The sequence below is a fragment of the Anthonomus grandis genome, chromosome 22, assembly GCF_022605725.1.
Source record: "Anthonomus grandis grandis chromosome 22, icAntGran1.3, whole genome shotgun sequence".
Classification (NCBI taxonomy): Eukaryota; Metazoa; Arthropoda; class Insecta; order Coleoptera; family Curculionidae; genus Anthonomus; species Anthonomus grandis.
In genome coordinates, this window is record NC_065567.1 from 8,270,599 (window position 1) to 8,292,024 (window position 21,426).

Below are 21,426 nucleotides of genomic sequence, written 5' to 3' on the forward strand. Positions count from 1 at the left end.
ATTTTTTTGAAAATCCTGAAAATAACACAAAATCAATGATATAAAAAAACCCGAGACTTTTAGAACACAAGTTAATATTAAGAAAATATCTTCTATCTGAGCCTATCTATATGCACACCAAGTTTGGCTAACCCTCCGCCAAACACCCTGTATATTTTATACATATATTAGGTGTTTTGTGTATGTTATGGTCTGATGATGCTAGTCGAGCGAAACATCTAACCTTGTCGTTTTATTAAATGTATTTGTGATGCTGCAGATTTTGTGTTTTTACCTTTTATAAAAGTCTATGACCAGCATCTTTGAGATAATGGATGAATTTTTTGAGGGAGTTTCTTTGTTTAATACAAGGATCTGGTAAACTATAGATTTAAACTTGATAAATTAAAGTTAAAAACTTGATTTGATAAATTATAACTATAGATTTAAACAGCGAAAATTTCCATCGACCAAGAATTGTAGTTTTGTGAGTATTATTAATAACAAATTTTAGTTTTTCAAAATTTAACAGCTGTCGATAGGTATTTTAAAAAACTTATTTATGTCTATTTTTTAAAATCTCCTCACATTTGTTAGCCTTAAAAAAATTGATAATTAAAGATAATCAAACAAAGAAATCTTGGTGGCAATAAACAGGGGTGCTTCTTACAATCCAAGAATTCTGTACTTTAATAGGAAAAATTACAAAAATATATCATAAATATTACATGAGAAAACTATTTATGCCGTTTTATAAAAACTATAATTCGCTATAACTTTTGTATCAATCTAAAATTTTACGACGTAAGAAGCATTTTAAAAGATAGTCTTAAATCAGTTTTTCTTTAAACATTTATTGGCATGTATTAATTTTTTGAACCAAGTCTGAATTGTACCCACAGACCTGCCATTTTTTGCTTGTTTTTTGTGTCTGTTATAGTTTCCGTGAATAAATATAAACCTGTATTAAACGTAGAAAAAACTAAAACACTGTATACTAAATACTGGTAAAATAACAAGCCAGTATTCCAAAATAGTATATTGTTGATGCATGGCGTGAAAGTAAATGATTCGCATCACCGAATTTCAACACATCGAAAATTGGATTCGCTGCATACTTGAAGGATGTAAAAATACTATATTCTTTAGGTTTAAATCACCTGGGGAGCAAAAGTTATTTTAGCCGTATGAAGGAATAGTTACAGACAAATTATTTTATTTTTTCCCTGGCAAATTTCTAGTCCAATGGAAATTCTATGACCAAAAATAAATGTTTTTTACTCACTACTCACTTCAAAATCCTGTTCGTTGGGATTATTCAAGTTCTTTTTAGCTGTGGGCGTGGAAGTAGGTAAACAGAGAGAAGATCTTGAAGAATTATTAGACCAGTTGTAGTCTTTTAGTTCCTGTTGCAATTCGGCTATCGGATCTCTATTTAAGCCGAGCTTTTGAATAATATACTGAGGTATATCAGCCTTAACTCCTTGGATTCCTTTCACCTGACCCTCGGCGACTTCGAGAAAATGGTAAAACTCTTCAGGATCAAATTCAAGACATTCTAAAAGGCGAGCAGGTCTGGAGATAATTAGGAGAAGTTTTTTGATAAACCCTGTTACCATGGATGCAGCATCATCAGATTTCTCTTTAGTCTAAAAAAAATGCTTTGAGCTCTTCTGTGTACTGAACTGTTAATAACATATTTTATACCTCGGTAAGTAACCTTTCTAAATTCTCAGACATTTCGTAAAAGTAGCGACTAGTGATCAGCTTATGTTGGGACTTATGAAGACAGTCCCTAGCCATTTCTAGAACCTGATGATGTACGAATCGGACTATTGGCAGGTAATCGCAATCTTCACCAAAATCGAAAGTTTTATTTTCTTCGATATAATTATTTAACCTTTCTTCCATCTGTTGAGTCGCTTTCGGAAATCTTTCTTTATACAAGACGTTCATCATACATATTTCGTTGTCAATTACTGGAGATCTACTAGGGCTGCTACAAGTGTAAAATAAAACAATTATTACTATTGATTAATAATTGTTAAATTAATAATATAGATAGTCTAGAAAAATATTATATCGTTCTACAAGAGTGAAATCATATTTGATTTTATTTCCTTGAAGGTCATATTTTCAACCCTCCATTTTAAAATGTTATAAAAGTATTTGCATTTTCCATTTATTTGGGTTTAATTTTAATGATGCTGATTATGATTTTTTTTAGATCTCCGTCAAAACTTGTTTGATTTAATTTGAAAAAAATATATCCAGTAACATACAATATATTTTTTCTATAGCCTTTTTCTCCAAAACGAAATAAGATACGAAAAATCAAGAAATGTAAAAAATATATTTAAGATGTCCCCTGGGACGTCAATGGACTTAATAAATCAAGTTTAGTTACTTCTAAATAAACTTTTTTCTCTTAAAAATAATACAGATTAATAACATTAGAGATCATATCTCTAATATTATCAATTTTATCGGATTTTTTTAATTTTCCACAACACACCTTAAACATCACTATAATACAGACTTTTCAAACTTTGCACCAAACATGTGAAAAATAAATTGTTCAATTAAATAGCTGTTGTTCTTCACAGTGCATTAATTTAAATAGTTTAAACAAAGCTTGCTTTTTTCGTTTTCCAACAAAACAACCTTTTTAAATGTTACAAGTCAAAACTAGGAAACATAAGACAAATAAAGGAATATGGTAGTTTAAATATTTAAAATTCCGATTAGTTTTTTCCATAACTTGTGCAAATGTACCGATTTTAACTTGTGTATTTGTGAGAAGTCATACAAAGTTCCAAAAATGGAACAAGCTTTCCTAAACGACCAGAGAACTACACGATTAATGTCTATAGGGCAAGTAGATGCCAAAACAAGTAAAATTTTGCAGCAAAAACAAAAAAGAAAAAGCAGGGACCTCTCGCGTAATATTCCGGAGGACAAAAGTCAACAAAACATTTCGCGTAATGTATCAGAAAAAAAATTGAATAAGGCAATCTATCAGATATATCAGTGCAAAGCGAACCAGACTGTGATCCAGACTTCGAACCAGAGCCGTCAACTTCTACGGGCATAACCCTCGACTTTCCTGCATTAGCAAAAGCAACAGACCGAGCTGGATTAGCAAGTAGAAAAGGAGCAATGATCGCCAGTGCAGTTCTGGAAGATGTTGGATTGATATCCAAAACTGATCAATCTTATGTAATAGACAAGTCCAAATTAGATCGACAAAGAAAAAGGCAACGACTTGATCTACAAAAAAATATAATAAAAGATGGTACTAGTCTTCAAGCTCTCTATTTTGATGGACGCAAAGATAGAACTCTTCACATTAAAAAATAGGGTGAATCGTCATCTAGGAAAATCATTGTCGAAGAACATATAGTGTTATTATAGGAACCAGGTAGCGACTATATAGGACACGTAACACCTGAAGACGGTACTGCAAAGACCATAGCTTCAACGATTCTAAAATATTTAACCGAAAATAAAGTATTAGTTAGCGAGTTAGTTGCGGTTGGCTGCGTTGGTACTGTCATTAACACTGGGCCTCACGGCGGTGTAATACATTTGTTGGAATTACATCTTAAACGACCTTTGCAATGGCTAATATGTCAACTACATGCAAACGAGTTGCCATTGCAACATTTGGTTCGACATTTGGACGGAAATACCACAGGACCATTATCATTCTCGGATTCTATCGGCAAATTTATTAAAACATGTGACCGATTAGCTGTCGTGTGCTACGACACAATCAAAGCTAATTTGCCTGAGGTAAATTTAAAAGAATTAAGTAACGATCAAAAATATTTATACGAGATTTGCACTGCCATATCTACTGGAAACTGTCCATCTAATTTAGCGAATAAATCTCCTGGCAAGTTATCTCACGCAAGATGGCTAACAACAGCAAATCGTATCTTGCGGGCTTACATTGCGGTAAGAAATCCCCCGCCTAAATTAAAAGTGTTGACAGAATATATTCTGCGAGTATATGTAAAGATTTGGTTTCGAGAAAAAACTGTACCATTGTGCACATTTGGAGCTCTTCACCTTTGGCAGCTAATTCAATATTCAAGATATTTAAGTGAAGAACTTAAAGCTGTAGTTGATCCTGTCATTCAACAAAATGGCTTTTATGGCCATCCTGAAAATATTATACTAAAGATGATCTTTGACTCACGTCGTCATATAAGAGAATTAGGGTACAGAAAAATATTAACTTGCAGGTCGAATGAGAAAAAAATTCCTGTAAATTTGAATAGCATGATAAGAAAAATTCAAATTCCCAAGTTCAATTTTGAAGCGGAATCATATATTGATTTAATAAATTGGCAAGAGTGCAAAGTAACAGAGCCACTAATGACGAAGCATCTGTCTGATGAAGAAATTGAAGAATTTATTAAAACTAGCAGCTATCCAGAGGGAGATTTATGGAAGTTACCCTGCCATACGCAGGCTGTTGAAAGATGTGTCAAATTAGTGACAGAGGCATCGTCGGCCGTATGTGGGTTTACTAACAGAGATGGTTGGATACGTACAACGATAGCACCTAGAAGCCAGATGCCAAAGTTTAATACCAAATCAGACTATGAAGTAGGAATTTAGAAATTGCTCATATGGTTGGGTGGCAGGGATGGAACTCGATGGGAGCCACCTCCCCGTGGTGAGTTCTGGGTTATTTTGTATCTGTTTATATACAAAATAGGCAAAGAGCTGCTCGTAAGTGGAAAAGTTGAAAAATGCTTGATTTTTTTTAGGTTTAAGAGCTGGCGGGGGGCCTAAATATGTCTACAATTTAATAATTTTTTTTGCGTAATTAGAGGACTATATTACATTATTTTATAGCACAGGCAAATTATTTTCTTTTTATATTTTTTTTTGTATTTTTGGGGGGGGGGGGGGGGGGTAGCGGGGGGGTGCAAACGCTGATGATTTTTTTTTTTTAATTTGCACGAGATTATTTTACCCAATAGCAAGTTTTTAAACCACAGGTCTGTCAAAATTAAAGAAAAAGTATAAAAACGACCCACCCTAATGTATGGGTATGTACTTGCCCATAATCTTTAACTGTACGGAAAAAATACTTAAAAAATACTCCTGAATATTGACTTATAAATTATACTTAGCCTTGTCACCAAAATATTAACTTTTAGAAATTAATTTTATATATTGGTTATAGATAAATGAAGTACGTGCAAAATGACTGTAATATAATAAGAGACAAATTTAAAATATTAACTCACCGCCACAATTTACATAAATTTAGTAATAAATAATAGTAAGAAAAAATCCTTCAGAAAAGTGACTTATTTTCAATAAACTAATAAGAAACTTATTAAATATAATAGTAAAATAGTATAAATATCTGTTTCTTACCTAAGACTTCTAGACCTTGGTCTGTGCAAAGGAGATTTATGGCTAATAGAGGTATCATCAAAACTGCTCCCAGGTAAAGACGGATTACTCTCATTGCTAGAGAAATGATGGGTGAGCATTTTAATATCTTCATAAGTTGGGATATGGGGTAATTGATGAAGCCTCTCTTGACTAGAACACTTTGACTAAAATATAAAACAAAACAATGTTAATTTAAAATTCCTAAAAGTTCCTGCAAATAACTTGATGTTGGAGAAATAAAATGCCTGGTTTAAGTTTAGTTTATTTGGACTTTATTGATAATTTTATTTCAATCCGATCACTGAATTATGTAGTCCATATTGGCATTTCTGATAAATACCACTGATTTATTTTTGTTAATAGTTTTTTATGTTGCGCGGTTAACGGAACTGGATCTGCTCGTTGCTGACAATAATATTTTTTAGTGCACGGCGTGCGTAAAATGAAAATTGTAAAAATATTTTAAATTGATTGTAAAAATTCAGCTATTCAAGTTAATTGATACAATTAAGTTACTATTAGATATAATATATACAAGTCAAATTCAGAACTAACTAATAATGTTATATAATTAACATAATATTATTATGTAATTTTTTTTTTAATCATGTGTCTCATTAATAGCCTGGGATTGTATCATCCTCTATGCTATATAGATAAGATGAGAAAACGATATAATAAATAAGAATTGATGAATAATAATGAAATATACACAGTACCATACCATTAAAGCCTATAACTAAATATTCAAAGTCTATTTAGCCCTTTTCCTAAACATTTGGAGGATTTGGTATTTGCATTGAAGATAGCTCAATAAAATCATTACAATCTTCCTGCTACTAAAACCAACAGCAAAAGGATTAGCTAAGACTCTAATTGATGACTAACTGTTTCTTAATGAAGGTTTTCATATCATCACACTACCACGAAGCATAATCTCTGACAACGGTGTTCACTTCCTATCTCAGGTGATACAAGTTAGTTAGAAAGAAAGAAAGAAAGAAAATGTGCTATATTACGTAAGAATAATCTTGTGTACAAGCATCCTACAAGCTAAAAAAACAAAACACAAATACAATTTCAAAAATTGACAAAACAATGAACAAAATTAAACACAAGAAGACAAAACTTTTTGAACATACTTAAATTAAAGATAACTAAATAAAACAATCAATTACTAAATAAAGGTAAACTTGTTGACAAAACTAGAAAAGAAAAAAGGAAAAAAAGAAAACTTTCCAACATGTCCAAGGTTAAAACCTATCATTAAAAAAAACGTCCAGGTTATAATATGCCTTAGCCAATAAAAGCGACTTTAATTCTCTTTTAAATTTCTTAACATCCGATATATGTCTAACACACAGAGGAACATGATTGTAAATTTTTTTACTTATGTAAATTAATGAGTTTTTGGTAAGGGAAGACGTAGGAATAGGTAGGGGAACATCATTTACACGACGAGTCAAATGACCAGTGTCAGAGGGTAGTTTGGGAATTTTGTGAATAAGAGCAGCTGTTTCTAAGATAAAGAGTGAAAAAAGAGTTAGGATTTTTTCAGAAATGAAGAGGGGTTTGCAAGAATCTTTTAACTTAGCAGAACACAGGTATCTAACTGCTTTTTTTTGAATAACAAAGATAATGTTAAGTAGCCCCTTATTGGTTAAACCCCAAAAAGGCAAGCCATACCGAATATGAGATTCAATAAGTGAAAAGTACACTGAACGTGCAACCACCCCTCCCAGCTCTTGTTTTGCCATTCTTACTGCGAAACATCCAGAAGATAATTTCCCAGCTAAATGTAAAATATGATCTTCAAACCGAAGGCGACTATCAATGGTAATTCCTTGGAACTTGCAGCACTCTTTATTCTGCAAGAGGGAATTTTCGTCAAACATCAGACCCTGAACATCGCACTTAAACCCCATAATAGACGTCTTTCTTACATTAAACACGAGCCTGTTGGAAGCACACCACCCTGATAAAATCTGAAGGTCTTCAAGGATACAAGTCTTAATATAGTCAGAATTTTTATGGCTCCATAGTATGGTGGTATCATCAGCAAACTGAACCACCTTGCCCTGCAGTTTCAATGAACTCAAGTCATCCACATACAGTAAAAATAACAGTGGTCCCAACACTGAACCCTGGGGAACGCCGCATTTTAGGGATCTAGAAGCAGACAAACGCCCAGACACTGAAACCTTCTGAGTACGATTTGATAGATAGGACTCAAGCCATCGCAATGCTACGCCTCTAAAACCATATTTATCGAGCTTAGATAATAGTATTCCATGATCCACACAGTCAAATGCTTTGGATAGATCACAAAACACTGCCGCCGATGACTCTCCAGAATTCAAGGACATATAGACGCTCTCCAAAAAGCTAAAAACAGCATCATGAGTCCCTTTACCGGCTTGAAATCCAAACTGATTTGCAGACAAAATGCCATTATGATGTAAAAAGGACAAAATTCTGCTTTTTGCAAGTTTTTAAACTATCTTAGAGAGGGTAGACAAAATAGAAATGGGACGGAAATTACAAGGCTGATCCAAATCTCCACCCTTATGAAGAGGGATAACCACTGCCTCTTTTAAACATGAAGGAAAAATGCCATTATGTAAAGAATTGTTTATGGCAGAAACTAAAGCATTTAAGGCTGAATCAGGCAAAAAGAGTAACAACCTCGAAGATATCCCATCAGCTCCAGATGATTTATGGTTTTTTAGGCGTTTGATTTCATTTTTTACTTCGGTAAGTTCGACAGGATGAAAGAAAAATGAATGCTCAACCGACACTTGTTGAAGATAGTGTAAGGGATCAATGTTACTACGAATGCCCTTGAGCAAGATATTAGGTATATCACAATAATAGTCGTTTAAAATGTCAGGTCTTAACTCCGGTTCCGATACTTTTCTATGGCATTGTCTAAAATCATTAATAATCGACCAACACTCTCTTTGCCTATTTGATGACATATTTAAGCGATCCCTATAATAATTAGATTTTGCTGCTTTAATTGTCTTTCTGTACAGACTACGGTATTTCTGATGATATACAAGGATATTTTCATTTGTGGTATATTTGCACAATTTAGTCAAAAAACGGAGGTTTTTAGCACTGACCAGCACTGATTGATCTTATCACACAGAACTTGAAAAAATAAAGTAAGTGGGTCAGAAGCCGTTTCAAGTGCATCCCAATTTACCGAAGCTGTAGCAGCAGAAAAAGCATTGAAATTTCTCCTGCTGAAAATTCTTCCCATATAATGAGATGAAGATGATACAGTATTATATGGCATTTTAGCAAGAATAGCTTCATGGTCGGAAATACAAGATGGGAGTACTGTGCATAAAACGTCATCAAAATTTGTACAGAAATAGTCAATTGTAGTTGCAGATGAAGAAGTTATTCGTGTGGGAGAAAGAACGTGCATTTTCAAGTCGTAAGAATTTAAAATACTTATAAGAGAAGTACGTGGCAAGGTTTCATCAGTGTAGTTGATATTAAAGTCACCAGCCAATATAACCTTAGAGTGTAGGGACAACTGGGATAAAATAGAATCAAGTTTGTCCAGAAACATAGCAATATCTCCTGTAGGTGGCCTATAAACACAAAGAATATATAAATTAAAACGCTTACAAAAAGAAAGAGAGAATTCAAAAACATTCTCTAACAGAAGATTATCATACTTATCAATATTACAAAAAATCGTTTCAATTGTTTGCCTAGCCAAGATCATGGTTCCTCCATGTATAGATTGTTGACGACAAAAATTTGATATAGGAAGATAATCAGATATTAAAAAACATTCACTAGGCCTCAACCAGTGCTCAGTCAGAAGTACAATATCAGGAAAATTACATGTGTCCAGCAAAAGATGAAGATCATCCATCTTGTTTCTTAGGGATTGTATATTAAGAATAAAAATACTTAAGTTTTTCGAAGAGCTAATTTCAATTTTACTAGTAGAATATGAACATGAATGAGATTCAACTTTCGTGGACATGTCTATAAAAAAGAAGGATCCAATTCACGATCAGTAACTAGTTCAGACTCATTAATTTGATGATTCAAAGACAATTTATTCGATGAAATATTAATTTTAAAATATTTGAAAATATGTGCATGTAATAATGATGCCAAGTCTGAACCAAAGTTACTGGCGTGGTTAGACTCCAAAATCCCACACAGATTAATATTATTCTCATGAAAAGCACGATAAAGGGCCTTATTACTATTATAGATAACATTATGGTTTAAATAAGTATAAGGGCTTGTCATCATTAAAGTGTTTGTATCAACATGATTTTGAATTAAATTTTTTAAAACATCAGATGAAGAACAAATTCCATTTAACATTACTATTAAAAAATCTTCTTTCGTAAAGTCCATAACTAAATTTGATGCTGTCCTAATCACCTCACTGCTTGAACTGCCCGGCTTCAGGAAACACTGGACCTTGTAGTAAGCTTCAAACTTTAAACGTAAATGTTTTAGGAACACTCTGCTACAATTTCCACCAACAAAGAGAAGCCGAGGTCGACTATCGTCAGGTGTATTTGGCCTAGTTGGAATAACATATAACATAATATGTGATTTCCTGGATATCAAGCCAAATCTTACACCATACTCTTGGCCAAAACTAGTCATAATATGGTCAATCTGCCATAACCGAAAACACACCGTGCAGGACCACAGAGGATATTAAATATTTCCTAGCGATAACTAGCGACATCAAGCTTAAATGGCCAAAAACGAAATCAATCGTTATATCCGCTATATTGTTTGGCAACCCTGAAATTTTTGACGTCTGATAGAATATCATTTGCTTTTGTTTGTCAATTTAGGCTTGGATTGGCTGTGAAAATATTTTAGCAATGTTGCAACATCTTATATTTTTAAAATGGTTCTTTTGTAATAAAAAGAAATGGATATTTTTGTTATATCTTGTTTTGTTTTTAAAGAATTTATTTTTGTTTTCATAGATGTTATTCTTTTAGTTATACTCGAGTTTTTTTGAATATCATATTCCTAAAGATATTTTATTATTATGAGAGACTAACATATATGTTATGTTTATTACTAAATGTTATTTATGTATTATGCATGTACATATGAAGTAATTTTTACAAAAAATAATCTATCCTCTACCGAATCTATGTTTCGATTAGTTAATTAATATGTTTTTATAACTAACCTAATTTAGGTATTATGTATGGTAGTGTTTATAATATGATTACAATAACCCCTGGAAATAGATATATTGCAGTAAGTCATATATCTTAGAGGTCAAATGTCATTTGTAAAAAGGTGTACCACAGTTGTATTATCTTGAATATTTTTTTTATGGATTCAGGTTATAACGGTTAATTACGCTGAAGAAGGTGCGCACCAGAGCTTTTTATCTGTACTTCACCGTTATCTGAAAAAAAAATTACTTGTTTTCTTATGAACATGTTTCTATTAATAAAAAAGAATATTATTATTTCAATATTAATTTAATTAAATATTATCATTAAATACAATAACGGGATTTCTTTATAAATCTATTAAATAATAGCTTATAAATAATAACTAATAAATAAATCATATTATAAGCACCAAGAATTTTTAAATGAAACTCAAAAATTTTGTGACTAATATATTTCCTCAATAAAATTTTTAAGTGTTCTTTTTAGTATTATATTTTTAGTAGCTAAAGTATTGTCTTTAATAGTAATTTAATTTATTGTACAGGGTGGACAAATAAGCGAGGTAAGCGGTTGTATCTCAGGACCTGTACATCTGACAACAATGGAATTTTTTTTATTATTATAAAAGTGGCCATGAGAAAATTCTGGAAATTATTTTTAAGTACCGTATTTCACCGCAAGAGGACGCAACTAAAAATGAAATAAACGAAATGTCTTTTTCTCCGAAAACTTAAATATTAACCTATACTTTTGATATTATTTTTAGTAAGCCTAGATAATTTGCTATAATTTTGGTTTATGAATTATTGACGTACGAACGATAGTAGGGATGGGGGAAGCTATTGAAAGTGGAATCATTAAAATCGGTGTAAATTCTAAACCACTTATTCCATTTGAGCAATTCAAATGACTTATTTGCAAGATAAATGTAGCTGCTTTAAAAGTTTGATCTCATCACTACCCTATACTTCCTAATAAAACCACCAGAGGGCGCAATTTGTTATAATTCCAGTTTTTTTCATTTTGGTCCAAAAATTCAAATTGAATGGTATATTTTTGACATCATTTTTAAAAAGTAGATAAAATTTGCAAAAATACTGTGAAAACCGCACCATGATATATTTGCTTGTTTTAAAGTTATAGCGAATTAAATTCTTTTACGCACCGAGTCCAAACTTATGTACCGCCATCTAGCGCTCGGCCTCTAGTTAACGTATAGTAGGCGGCAAAAACAAAAGAAACTTTTAAAAAGGATTGTATGGAAATGTCAAATATTTATTAGACGGCCAGTTTAAATCTGTTTTCAATTTTCTTTGCTCGATTTTTTGTAAATGCCTTTGACAAATAATGAAGCTGTGGATTTGATTGCGGTTTTCTTTGAGTGCTTTTAAAATGCAGCAATAGCTGAAAGACAGGATGCCCTTCGGTATCCAGATCGCCGCCATTATGGCAGAAGAATTTTTCCACGGTTGGTACAGCGACTACGCGATACTGGGAGTTTTAGTCGGCCCAAATTTAGAAGGCGTCGCGCTACTAAAAGAACTGAAGAAAACATTATTAATGTGTTGGCCTACGTAGAGTTTAATAGGCATATTGGAACTCGTGCGTTATCTTTAGATTTGGGAATAGCTCGAACTACTGTTCAAAATATACTTAAAGACCACAGGTAATACATCTTTTTATTATAATTTTCTTCTCGAATATAGGCATTTCTTTTTATTTTAAGGCTACACCCTTTCCATATAATCCTACATCAAGCTCTAAACATGATTTTGAGCGCCGAATTGATTTTTGCCAATGGATACTAGCAATGATTCGCGAAAACAGGGATTTTTTGTCACAGATTCTGTGGACCGATGAAGCCACTTTTTGTAGCGATGGGAAAGTCAACAGGCATAATATGCATTATTGGTCGGTTGAAAATCCTCGCTGGATGCGAGAAGTCCAGCACCAAGCTGGAGTGTAAACGTGTGGTGTGGCATTATCAGAATGAAAATTATTAGTCCTTATTTTTTTGATGGCACATTAACCGGTAATGTTTTTTTTTGCATTTTTTAACAAATTCGTTGCCTATTTTATTGGAAGTAAGACGGATCATGTATTTCCAATTGGACGGGTGCCCAGCACATTTTTCTCGTTTGGTGCGGCATCATATAAATAATTACTTTCAAGGGCGCTGGATCGGAAGGGGGAGTCTATATCCTTGGCCGGCCAGGTCACCCGATTTAACATGCCTAGACTTTTACTACTAAAAGATATGGTGTACCAAACTCCACCTACAAGACAGGATATGGAAAACTGAATCCGTGGTGCAATAAATGAAATATCAGCTGCTGAAATCGAAACACCAGTTTTTATCCACACAAAGAAGATTGGAAGCTTGTTTGGAATGTGATGAAAGGCAGTTTGAACAGCTATCAAGGCATTAAATACCAAATATGATTGGGTTTAAAATCGGTCCTTTTCAGGACCATAATTTAAATATAAAAAGAAATTCGTTAATAAAATTATTCGCCTTAAGAAAGTCACATAAACTTCCAGTTATTCTGTGATACATAGGTATTATTAATTTATTATTTATCAATCAATTATTACTATAATAATTTATTAATTATGACAACATCATGGTATTCTAGTTGTGGTAATACTAATTAGAGATTTTGATGCGGGACATTTTAATTCGCTATAAGTTTAAACGAGCAAAGATATTATCGTGCGGTTTTTACAGTACTTTTGCAAATTTTATTTACTTTTTAAATAGAATGTCAAAAATATACCATTCAATTTGAATTTTTAGAGCAAAATGAAAAAAACTGGAATTATAACAAATTGCGCCCTCTGGCGGTTTTATTAGGAACTACAGGGTAGCAATGAGATCAGACTTTTAAAGCAGCTACATTTATCTTGCAAATAAATTTTGAATTGCTCAAATCGAATAAGTGGTTTAGAATTTACACCGATTTTAATGATTCCACTTTCAATAGCTTCCCCCACCCCTACTATCGTTCGTACGTCAATAATTCATAAACCAAAATTATAGCAAATTATCTAGGCTTACTAAAAATAATATCAAAAGTATAGGTTAATATTTAAGTTTTCGGAGAAAAAGACGTTTCTTTTATTTAATTTTTAGTTGCGCCCTCTTGCGGTGAAATACGGAACTTAAAAATAATTTCCACAATTTTCCCATTGTCACTTTTATAATAATAAAAAAAAATCCATTATTGCCATGTACAGGTCCTGAGATACAGCCGCTTGCCTCGCTTATTTTGCCACCCGGTACTTTGTTTTGCCTTAATATAATTTAAGATTATATATGTTTTTTTTTTCTGAACGATTGTGAATGCCTTGGTTTACAAAGTGAAATAATTTGAAAATAGAAATTTGATTTTAGTGCCTTTTTTGATTGCTCAAATTAACCACAACTAAATATCAAACCGTCAAATTAGCATTTATAGCCCCAAACTCATCCGCGTCACCACACCCTGCAGCATGTTTATATTGTCGTCTTTATCACCCTTGTTGTATTTTTTATGTCGAATGATGCAACATCTGTCATTATGAACATAATAATAATAATAATAATAAAAATAATCGTCTTTTATTAAAAAATTGACAAATAAAGAAATATTACAAATGAAAAAAGGGCAAAGTCTAGATCAAGCTACTAAAACTTAACCCTAATAAATTAATGTCGGTAATCATACAATACATAATAATAATAATAAGAAAAATAATGTAAAGATGACATAATATAAAGAAAAGTGTTCACAATAAAAAAAAATATACCCTTGTTTATACCCAACACGGGGGAGCAATAAAACTCACAACCTGCACTAAAACAAGACTGCACACAAACAAATAACGTAAAAAAAAGCCTATATCTCTATAAAGTTTTTAGAAACTGTACAAACGATAATTTGTTTTTAACTGATGTTTGCATGCAACCAAGATTTTTCTATATTCTTCGGCTCTTTTGCTGAAGCCAACGAGAAGTAAAAGTCTAATCCCCATTTACGCAAATAATAACGTTCCAGTTAGACTGTGTTTTTGAGTTTATCGTTTAATTTTTATTTTCCCGTAGTTGAATCTAACAAATCACTATAACTTCAATCCTTTAGCGGGGGCGGCATTTACCATTTAATTATTAAATGAACAGATGTATAGTTGTTTTGAAATTGCGCTTCGTTTTTTAAGTTTATAAAATAAATATTTGGTGTTTAGTTTAGATTTGGCTGAAGTACTAATTTAAGGAGGATGTATGAAATTTTACCACATATATATTTGTTCTATCGTGATTTACTGAGTACTGAGTATCCTGAATTGTTGGATCAAAAAAATATTCTAATTAACTCTTTTCCATCTAAGAGATCTAGACAAATCAGCGAAACTTTTTTCCAACAGCACAAAAATGTTGAGGTCTTTGCTCGGACTACTGCATTGTTAACACACTTGTATATTAACTACACTTACGTTTAGAAACACAATAATTGTTAACATGATTCATAACTTAAATATATGAGAGACTCAGATTTTTATTTTTCATAGTTTTCATTGGAAGAAGTATTTCAGTATTCACCGAGTTTTTTACAGCTGATAAAATCGTTAGAATTGAAAAGCAATTTAAATCGTCAATTAAAGGATTTTTTTATTATTCATTACCGTTCTACAGATTTGTATTCAGAATGATGGAAAACATTCCGAACACATCAAATAAGTGCCTACTTTTTCCAGTGGCGATTCGTGACTTTTGAATTTGGGTGGTGCAAGGAAGTTAATGGAAATATGAAATGAAGAATAAAAAAGAGGTGGCGAAGGCGATTCGCCGGAGGCTAAAAAAACTGAAGATTCCGCCTCCAAACAGTTATTAAAAAAAAAAGAACATTTTTGGAGCATTCGCATGCTTCTTAAAAATTATGGTTTTGCACAAGGTAGAATTCATCTGTTTAAACCCTCTCACTATCAATCCGGATGAAATCGAGTGTTAAAAAAAAGAAAGATGCAGATTTTTTTCAAATTTATATTTAAAATCTACTCTTCTTTTTTAGGCAGCAAATACTTCAATCACTTTATTATCAAAATCTAAAATTTTCTGTACAAATTTTTTTCTATTGAAAGAATAGCAAGTATTAAGTCTTCCTAAGCCTGAGCCTAAGCTGAGTATCCTGAGCCATAGTATTTCTTAAAAAAAAAACACTTAATTCTTTTTACAGTTCTAGACAGATTTAGAGAAAAATCAAAATGTCACAGGCACTTATTCTTTTAAAATTAGTCTATAAGATTCAGATAAATCAATGCGTTGTCGTTTATACATTTGTTCATTATTTTGATTGTTAGCTTGTTGAAATAATAAATTAATTTTATGATTGAGAAGAAAGAGGATTGAAGAAATCCAAAGAAGTAAGTATATAAAAACTTGCAAGATGCTAAGATCTTTTAACGTGTGTATAAAAAAAAACTTAAACGTTGCTAATAATTCATTTGATCCTAATGATAAAAGCAAATTTTTTAGCGAATTTTGCAAAATACTTCTAATTGCTCTTGTAAAATAAGCTTCTCTGAGCAAAATATTTTAAATTATGCAACTTAATTTTCTTTTAATTTAACTTCTATAACTGAAATTAATAAAATAATTCATAATATTGCTACCAATACGTCAGGGGTGGATGGAATTAATGCGAAAATGTTAAAGTATTGCAGTTTATGTTCTGAAATTTTTGTCACTCACACTATAATAATTAATAATAATAATAATAATAATAATAATAATAATAATAATATTGTACACCAACGCGTCGAACTACTGGCTAACTTCGGGACAACTGTTTCCCGAAACGGAAGGTTTCCTCTTGGCCATACAAGACCAAGTTATTCCAACTAGAAACTACTTGAAGTGCATTATCTCGGATCCTTCAGTACACAGTGACAAATGTCGATATGGATGCCAAGTGACAGAATCCATCCAACACATAACGGGAGGATGTCAAACGTTTGCCCAAACTGAGTATAAGGCACGTCATGACTGCGTGGGAAAAATACTGCACCAAGAACATGCCGTTAAACTGAACCTCTTAAGGACGGACAAAGTTCCATATAACAATTATACTCCAGAGCCAGTTCTTGAAAATGGCGAGTATAAATTGTACTGGGGCCGAACTGTTCTCACCGACCAAAGAACTGTCAACAATAGACCAGATCTTATCCTGGTGGATAAGCGACTAAGGAGAACCACGCTGTTTGACGTTGATATACCTAATAACAATAACCTCCAAGAAAAATACAACGAAAAGATCATCAAATATCGAGATCTTGAAGGGCAAATCAGACGGCAATGGGAGATGGAGCATGTTCAAACAATTCCGATAATAATCTCGTCAACTGGACTTATACCAAAAACCCTTGTAGAGAACCTCAAACAACTGGGACTAAGTGAGCACCACTACAAAAACATGCAAAAAGCGGTGCTACTGGGGACAGCACGGGTCGTCAGAAAGTTCATGGGTACAGAAGACCGAACACCATCCAGGGCCCGACAACCTGGAAAGGGTCCCCTCAGAGCTTAATCCTTTTGATATCTTAGATATCTGGGATAAGTGAATGTTCCCCGTAAAACGGGAGTGTGATTGCCGCAAGGCAAAAATCATAATAATAATAATAATCTGGTATTTATTGCAATATAGTAAATATACAAATAATTTTCTTACTATAATTTTTCAACATTACAATAAACACAAAGCATAGCCACGAGAGAAAACTCGCGCGTGGAAGAATGAACATATACTAAGTATCTATCGCTAGACGCTAATAAACTAAAAAATATACCTAATCAACCACAAAAAACAATATAAAACCAGGATGAATACTTTTGCAGATAATAGTTGTCAATAGTTTGAGGTATTCTTTTCGTCTAAAAAGGCATATACTTCATTCCTAGTGATTTCACTTATGAAGAAGAATCGAAGTGCCCTTTTAAAAGTAAAAATTCACTGCGCAGTTCCAATGATATGAGCAACTCTCTGATAAACGTTAGAGCTCAAATATTCAAAGCATCTTTGTCCAATTGTTTTTTAAATTCCCGTATAAAACAGGGTATAAAATTACTTCGCTAATCAGTGAAAAATCTCGATAGATAAACCCTTACCAAAAGTAAGAAATCCCCAGAACTTTAGTGATCTGAGAGTAATAAATATTTTGCCAGTTTTATCAAAGTTTTTTGATAGAGTGGTTTTACAAGATGGAGCTCTCAGGCACTACGCTTTAAAAGTTCAAGAGAGGCTTAATGAACAGTTTCCAGAGATTTTCCAGGGGGAAACAGTTGGCAGGCGTGGTGCAATTGAATGGTCGCCAGACTTAACACCACTAGATTTTTCCTTTGGGGGTATTTAAAAAGCAAAATTTATAAAACCCCACCCGAAAATATTCATGATTTAAAGGATCAAATTACTCCCCTGCCCTGTATATCTAAATTGACTTTTTCTCATTTTAATTTCATTTTCAGCATCAGGATTATTTAAATGCATCCTATTTATTGAATAAGGATATAAAACGTCTCATGCAAGTCTCGTTTGAACATAATTTTGAATTTAACCCTTTGAAATCTGATGTTATGATATTTGGTCCTAAGAAAAATTTTCTTAAAATCAATATGGATATTAACCTTGATGGTGTGTCTCTTAGTAAGGTTGATAGCGTAAAGACTTTGGGTGTTGTTCTGGATACTGAATTGAGATTTCGTGTATATGTAAGATTATTAATTAAAAAGTTATTTTATCATTGAAATTTTTTTACAATAATCGTCATACTTTTAATTTTCATGTTTGCAGGATGCTTTGTGAATCTTTGGTCCTCTCCAATTTCAATTATTGTGATTTTATTTTTGGTCCATGCTTCGATGTCGATATTATTTGGATTTCGAAAATATGATCACATTTTTCATACTTTTAAAGAACTTAACTGTTTGCATATGCGTAACTTTTTGTTCAGGATTCTATTAAACTCGTCGTTTCCGCTAGTCTCTAAATCAAAATTTGTAACACGCTTCAATATTCACGCCAGGGATATCAGATGTTCTAGTAGGATAACAATGCCTCATCATCAGACTGCTACGGTTCAGCGCTCATTTACTTTTAATGCCATTCAGCTATACAGCTCATCGCCTATGGAATTAACAATACTTAGTGAAAAATCCTTTAAAATGAAGTTTAAGCTATATCTATTGAACCTGTGATATGGATTCTGTGGAATATAATATCTTCTTTGTTAATTTTTTGTTTTTTTTTTCTTTTTGTTACTATTTGGTTTGATTCAGCCGGACAAGTGAGGTTCAGTAGAGTAACTGCCATTCAGCTAAACTGCACCTTACTTTTCTGGTAATTACTTTGATGAGTCATTAATTGTATACAAAATATATTGTAAATTTACGAAATATAAGACATTTATTATTATTATTACTACTACCAAAGGATTTTATTCCCAAGTAGAAAGTAAACATTAGAAAAAACAACATCAACAAAGCTGGGTCACTATAAATTGAAAAGAAACATACGTTAACCCACTAAATGAAAAAAAGATGGCTTGAGCGTTCACTGTCTGGGATTATGACTTAGTGTAATGGTCAACTCGATCTCGACCCATCTCGTGACAAAAAAGGTAACCTATTTCCAAAACCTATAGATCACGGAAGAAAACTGCTTCAGCTTTGTTGTGTTGTATGGTAGCAACAAGTAATACAGTAACCCTAGAGAGGGATTTGTAAAATTATTAGGTCATGATTTGTTTTATTAATTATTTTATATATAAAAATATGGCTGAAATAAGATTGTCAGCCATATTTTGCGACAACTGTTAGCTTGCAACAAACGCTTTGTAACCTATTTGTTTATTAATCTAGCATATTGCAAAACCATATTCAAAAATTATTTGCAAAAAACTGCCACCGATTTGGATTTGCAGCAAAGGGTTTCGTATTTAGCCAGTACAACCCTATTATTTTTTATCACTCACTTGCTCTCCGCAAATGACGAGATCATATGTGTCACGGGCTCCTGAACTGGTTTACGTATGCAAAAAATTATCATTTAATTAATATTTCATGTCTATTTCAGGGAAATATTGATTAATATCTTATTTTACAAAAATGGATACATTGCAGCAAATAAAAAATGATACAATAATTACAGTAATTGTATTGACGACGTGCCATATTTTCTGTTAAGAAATATACAAGTTTATCGGTTTTATAATTTAATAGATATACCATTAAACGCTCGCCGGTAATAGTTTTATAACGGAACGTTAAGCTACAGGTGATATATAAATATTTTAGCGATAACTAAGAATTATAAAGGAATGAAATCATACTAATAATATTAAATTATAAAGGGATGATAAAAAAAAGTTTGTTGCATAACAGGTTACTACTTACAGAAATATTTGAACTGCCAGGGGTAGTACCATACCCAGATGACGGAAGAGATGCTACGGACCAACGTCGTCCATCTCCACGATATCCAGCGACGATTCTAAAAAATTAGTTGTCACAAAACATGATAGTTTTTTTAAGTTAAAAAGCTACTTACCTCTTAATAGGAGCAAAGGAAAAATTCATAAAATTTTGATAAGTTCTAGGGCTGTCGATGGGACTCCCACATATTGGGGAGTGAGATCGAGGGAGAATAGGAGATGTGTTGGCTATAAGACTTAATCTATTAATAGCAGGGCGGCTGTTTCTTCGGTTTACATTAATGTCTTTCTGTAAAATTAACAATATAATTTTAGACAATCCATTTAACAATTTAAATTAAATTTAAATTGATAATTATTACCATGTTCACAGACAGGGATGGAGCAGACTTTCCAAGTGTAGAATTATGAAATTTCACCAAGTTTGAAGAAGCATTTTGAAGATCTGTAACAAAAACATTTCTGTCATCCATATTTTGAACAACTGTATTAATCTTTCATTATAATATAACCAATCAAACAACATTATGTTAAACAATATACGATTGGAGAACATTAATATTTAAATAAATGAATACCTCGAAACCCTAACACTAATAACAGCAACAACTAAAAAACTTAGTTATACAGAGAAAGACGGAGAAATCCATGCTTGGTGTGACCTTAAGGGAGCACATAGGAAACGAGGATTTGTACAGAAAAACCGATTTCAGCGATGTCGTTGGAGCTGTTGGGAAGCTTTAGTGGAACTGGGCTGGTAACGTTGCACAGATAAGAAATGATTAATGGGAAAAAGGCTTCTCAAATGGAGATCTAAACCGGACAAGCGCAGTAGAGGAAGACCACCTACACGTTGCTCGGACGATATGAGGAAGATCCGCAGCAACTGGATATAAACAGCACAATATCCATTAGAATGGAAAGTGATTGAGAAGTGAAAAAACTGGACTTGTTAGAGAAAATGGAAATAACTAAAGCTAAGAAGAGCCCTGTCCTTCTGTGTGTGAACGATATTTTCACGTTTGAACCTCACCTCATTTATAACAAACTCTCTTAAAAAATCTTTTCTTTTTTTCTTTTTCGATTTTAGATCCTATTTTTAGTTTTTATTGTTAAGATTGTTTGTTTATATTCACACATATTAGTATAGTTCGGATTGTTCCCCTTTTTTGATCATGTTACTTGGTGGCCTATGGGTTAGACGCGCGCCTGTGAATCTAAAGGTTGCTGGATCGTTCCCCACTGGTGACATTTTACATTTTTACTTTTTTATTTTTTTAAGCATATATTTTTATCTATGGTGGGAATTGTTAACTTAACCTAGCTTTTCTTTTGTTGTTAGTTGTAATGTGATCTGTGTAGGTCTAGG

At 32.5% G+C, this 21,426-nt stretch overlaps 1 protein-coding gene across 1 annotated transcript in view; it reads right to left on the reverse strand.

Moving 5' to 3' along the window:
- LOC126748212 (microtubule-associated serine/threonine-protein kinase 3) overlaps nucleotides 1-21,426 on the reverse strand; it is a 75,979-nt gene that overhangs the window by 21,334 nt on the left and 33,219 nt on the right. Inside the window, exons 2-7 of the mRNA XM_050457289.1 lie at nucleotides 20,420-20,502; nucleotides 20,174-20,346; nucleotides 20,020-20,116; nucleotides 5,380-5,564; nucleotides 1,687-1,978; nucleotides 1,272-1,628 (exon numbers count right to left, since the gene is read on the reverse strand). Coding sequence (XP_050313246.1) covers nucleotides 1,272-1,628; nucleotides 1,687-1,978; nucleotides 5,380-5,564; nucleotides 20,020-20,116; nucleotides 20,174-20,346; nucleotides 20,420-20,502 — 1,187 coding nt within the window. The remainder of the gene's footprint in view (nucleotides 1-1,271; nucleotides 1,629-1,686; nucleotides 1,979-5,379; nucleotides 5,565-20,019; nucleotides 20,117-20,173; nucleotides 20,347-20,419; nucleotides 20,503-21,426) is intronic.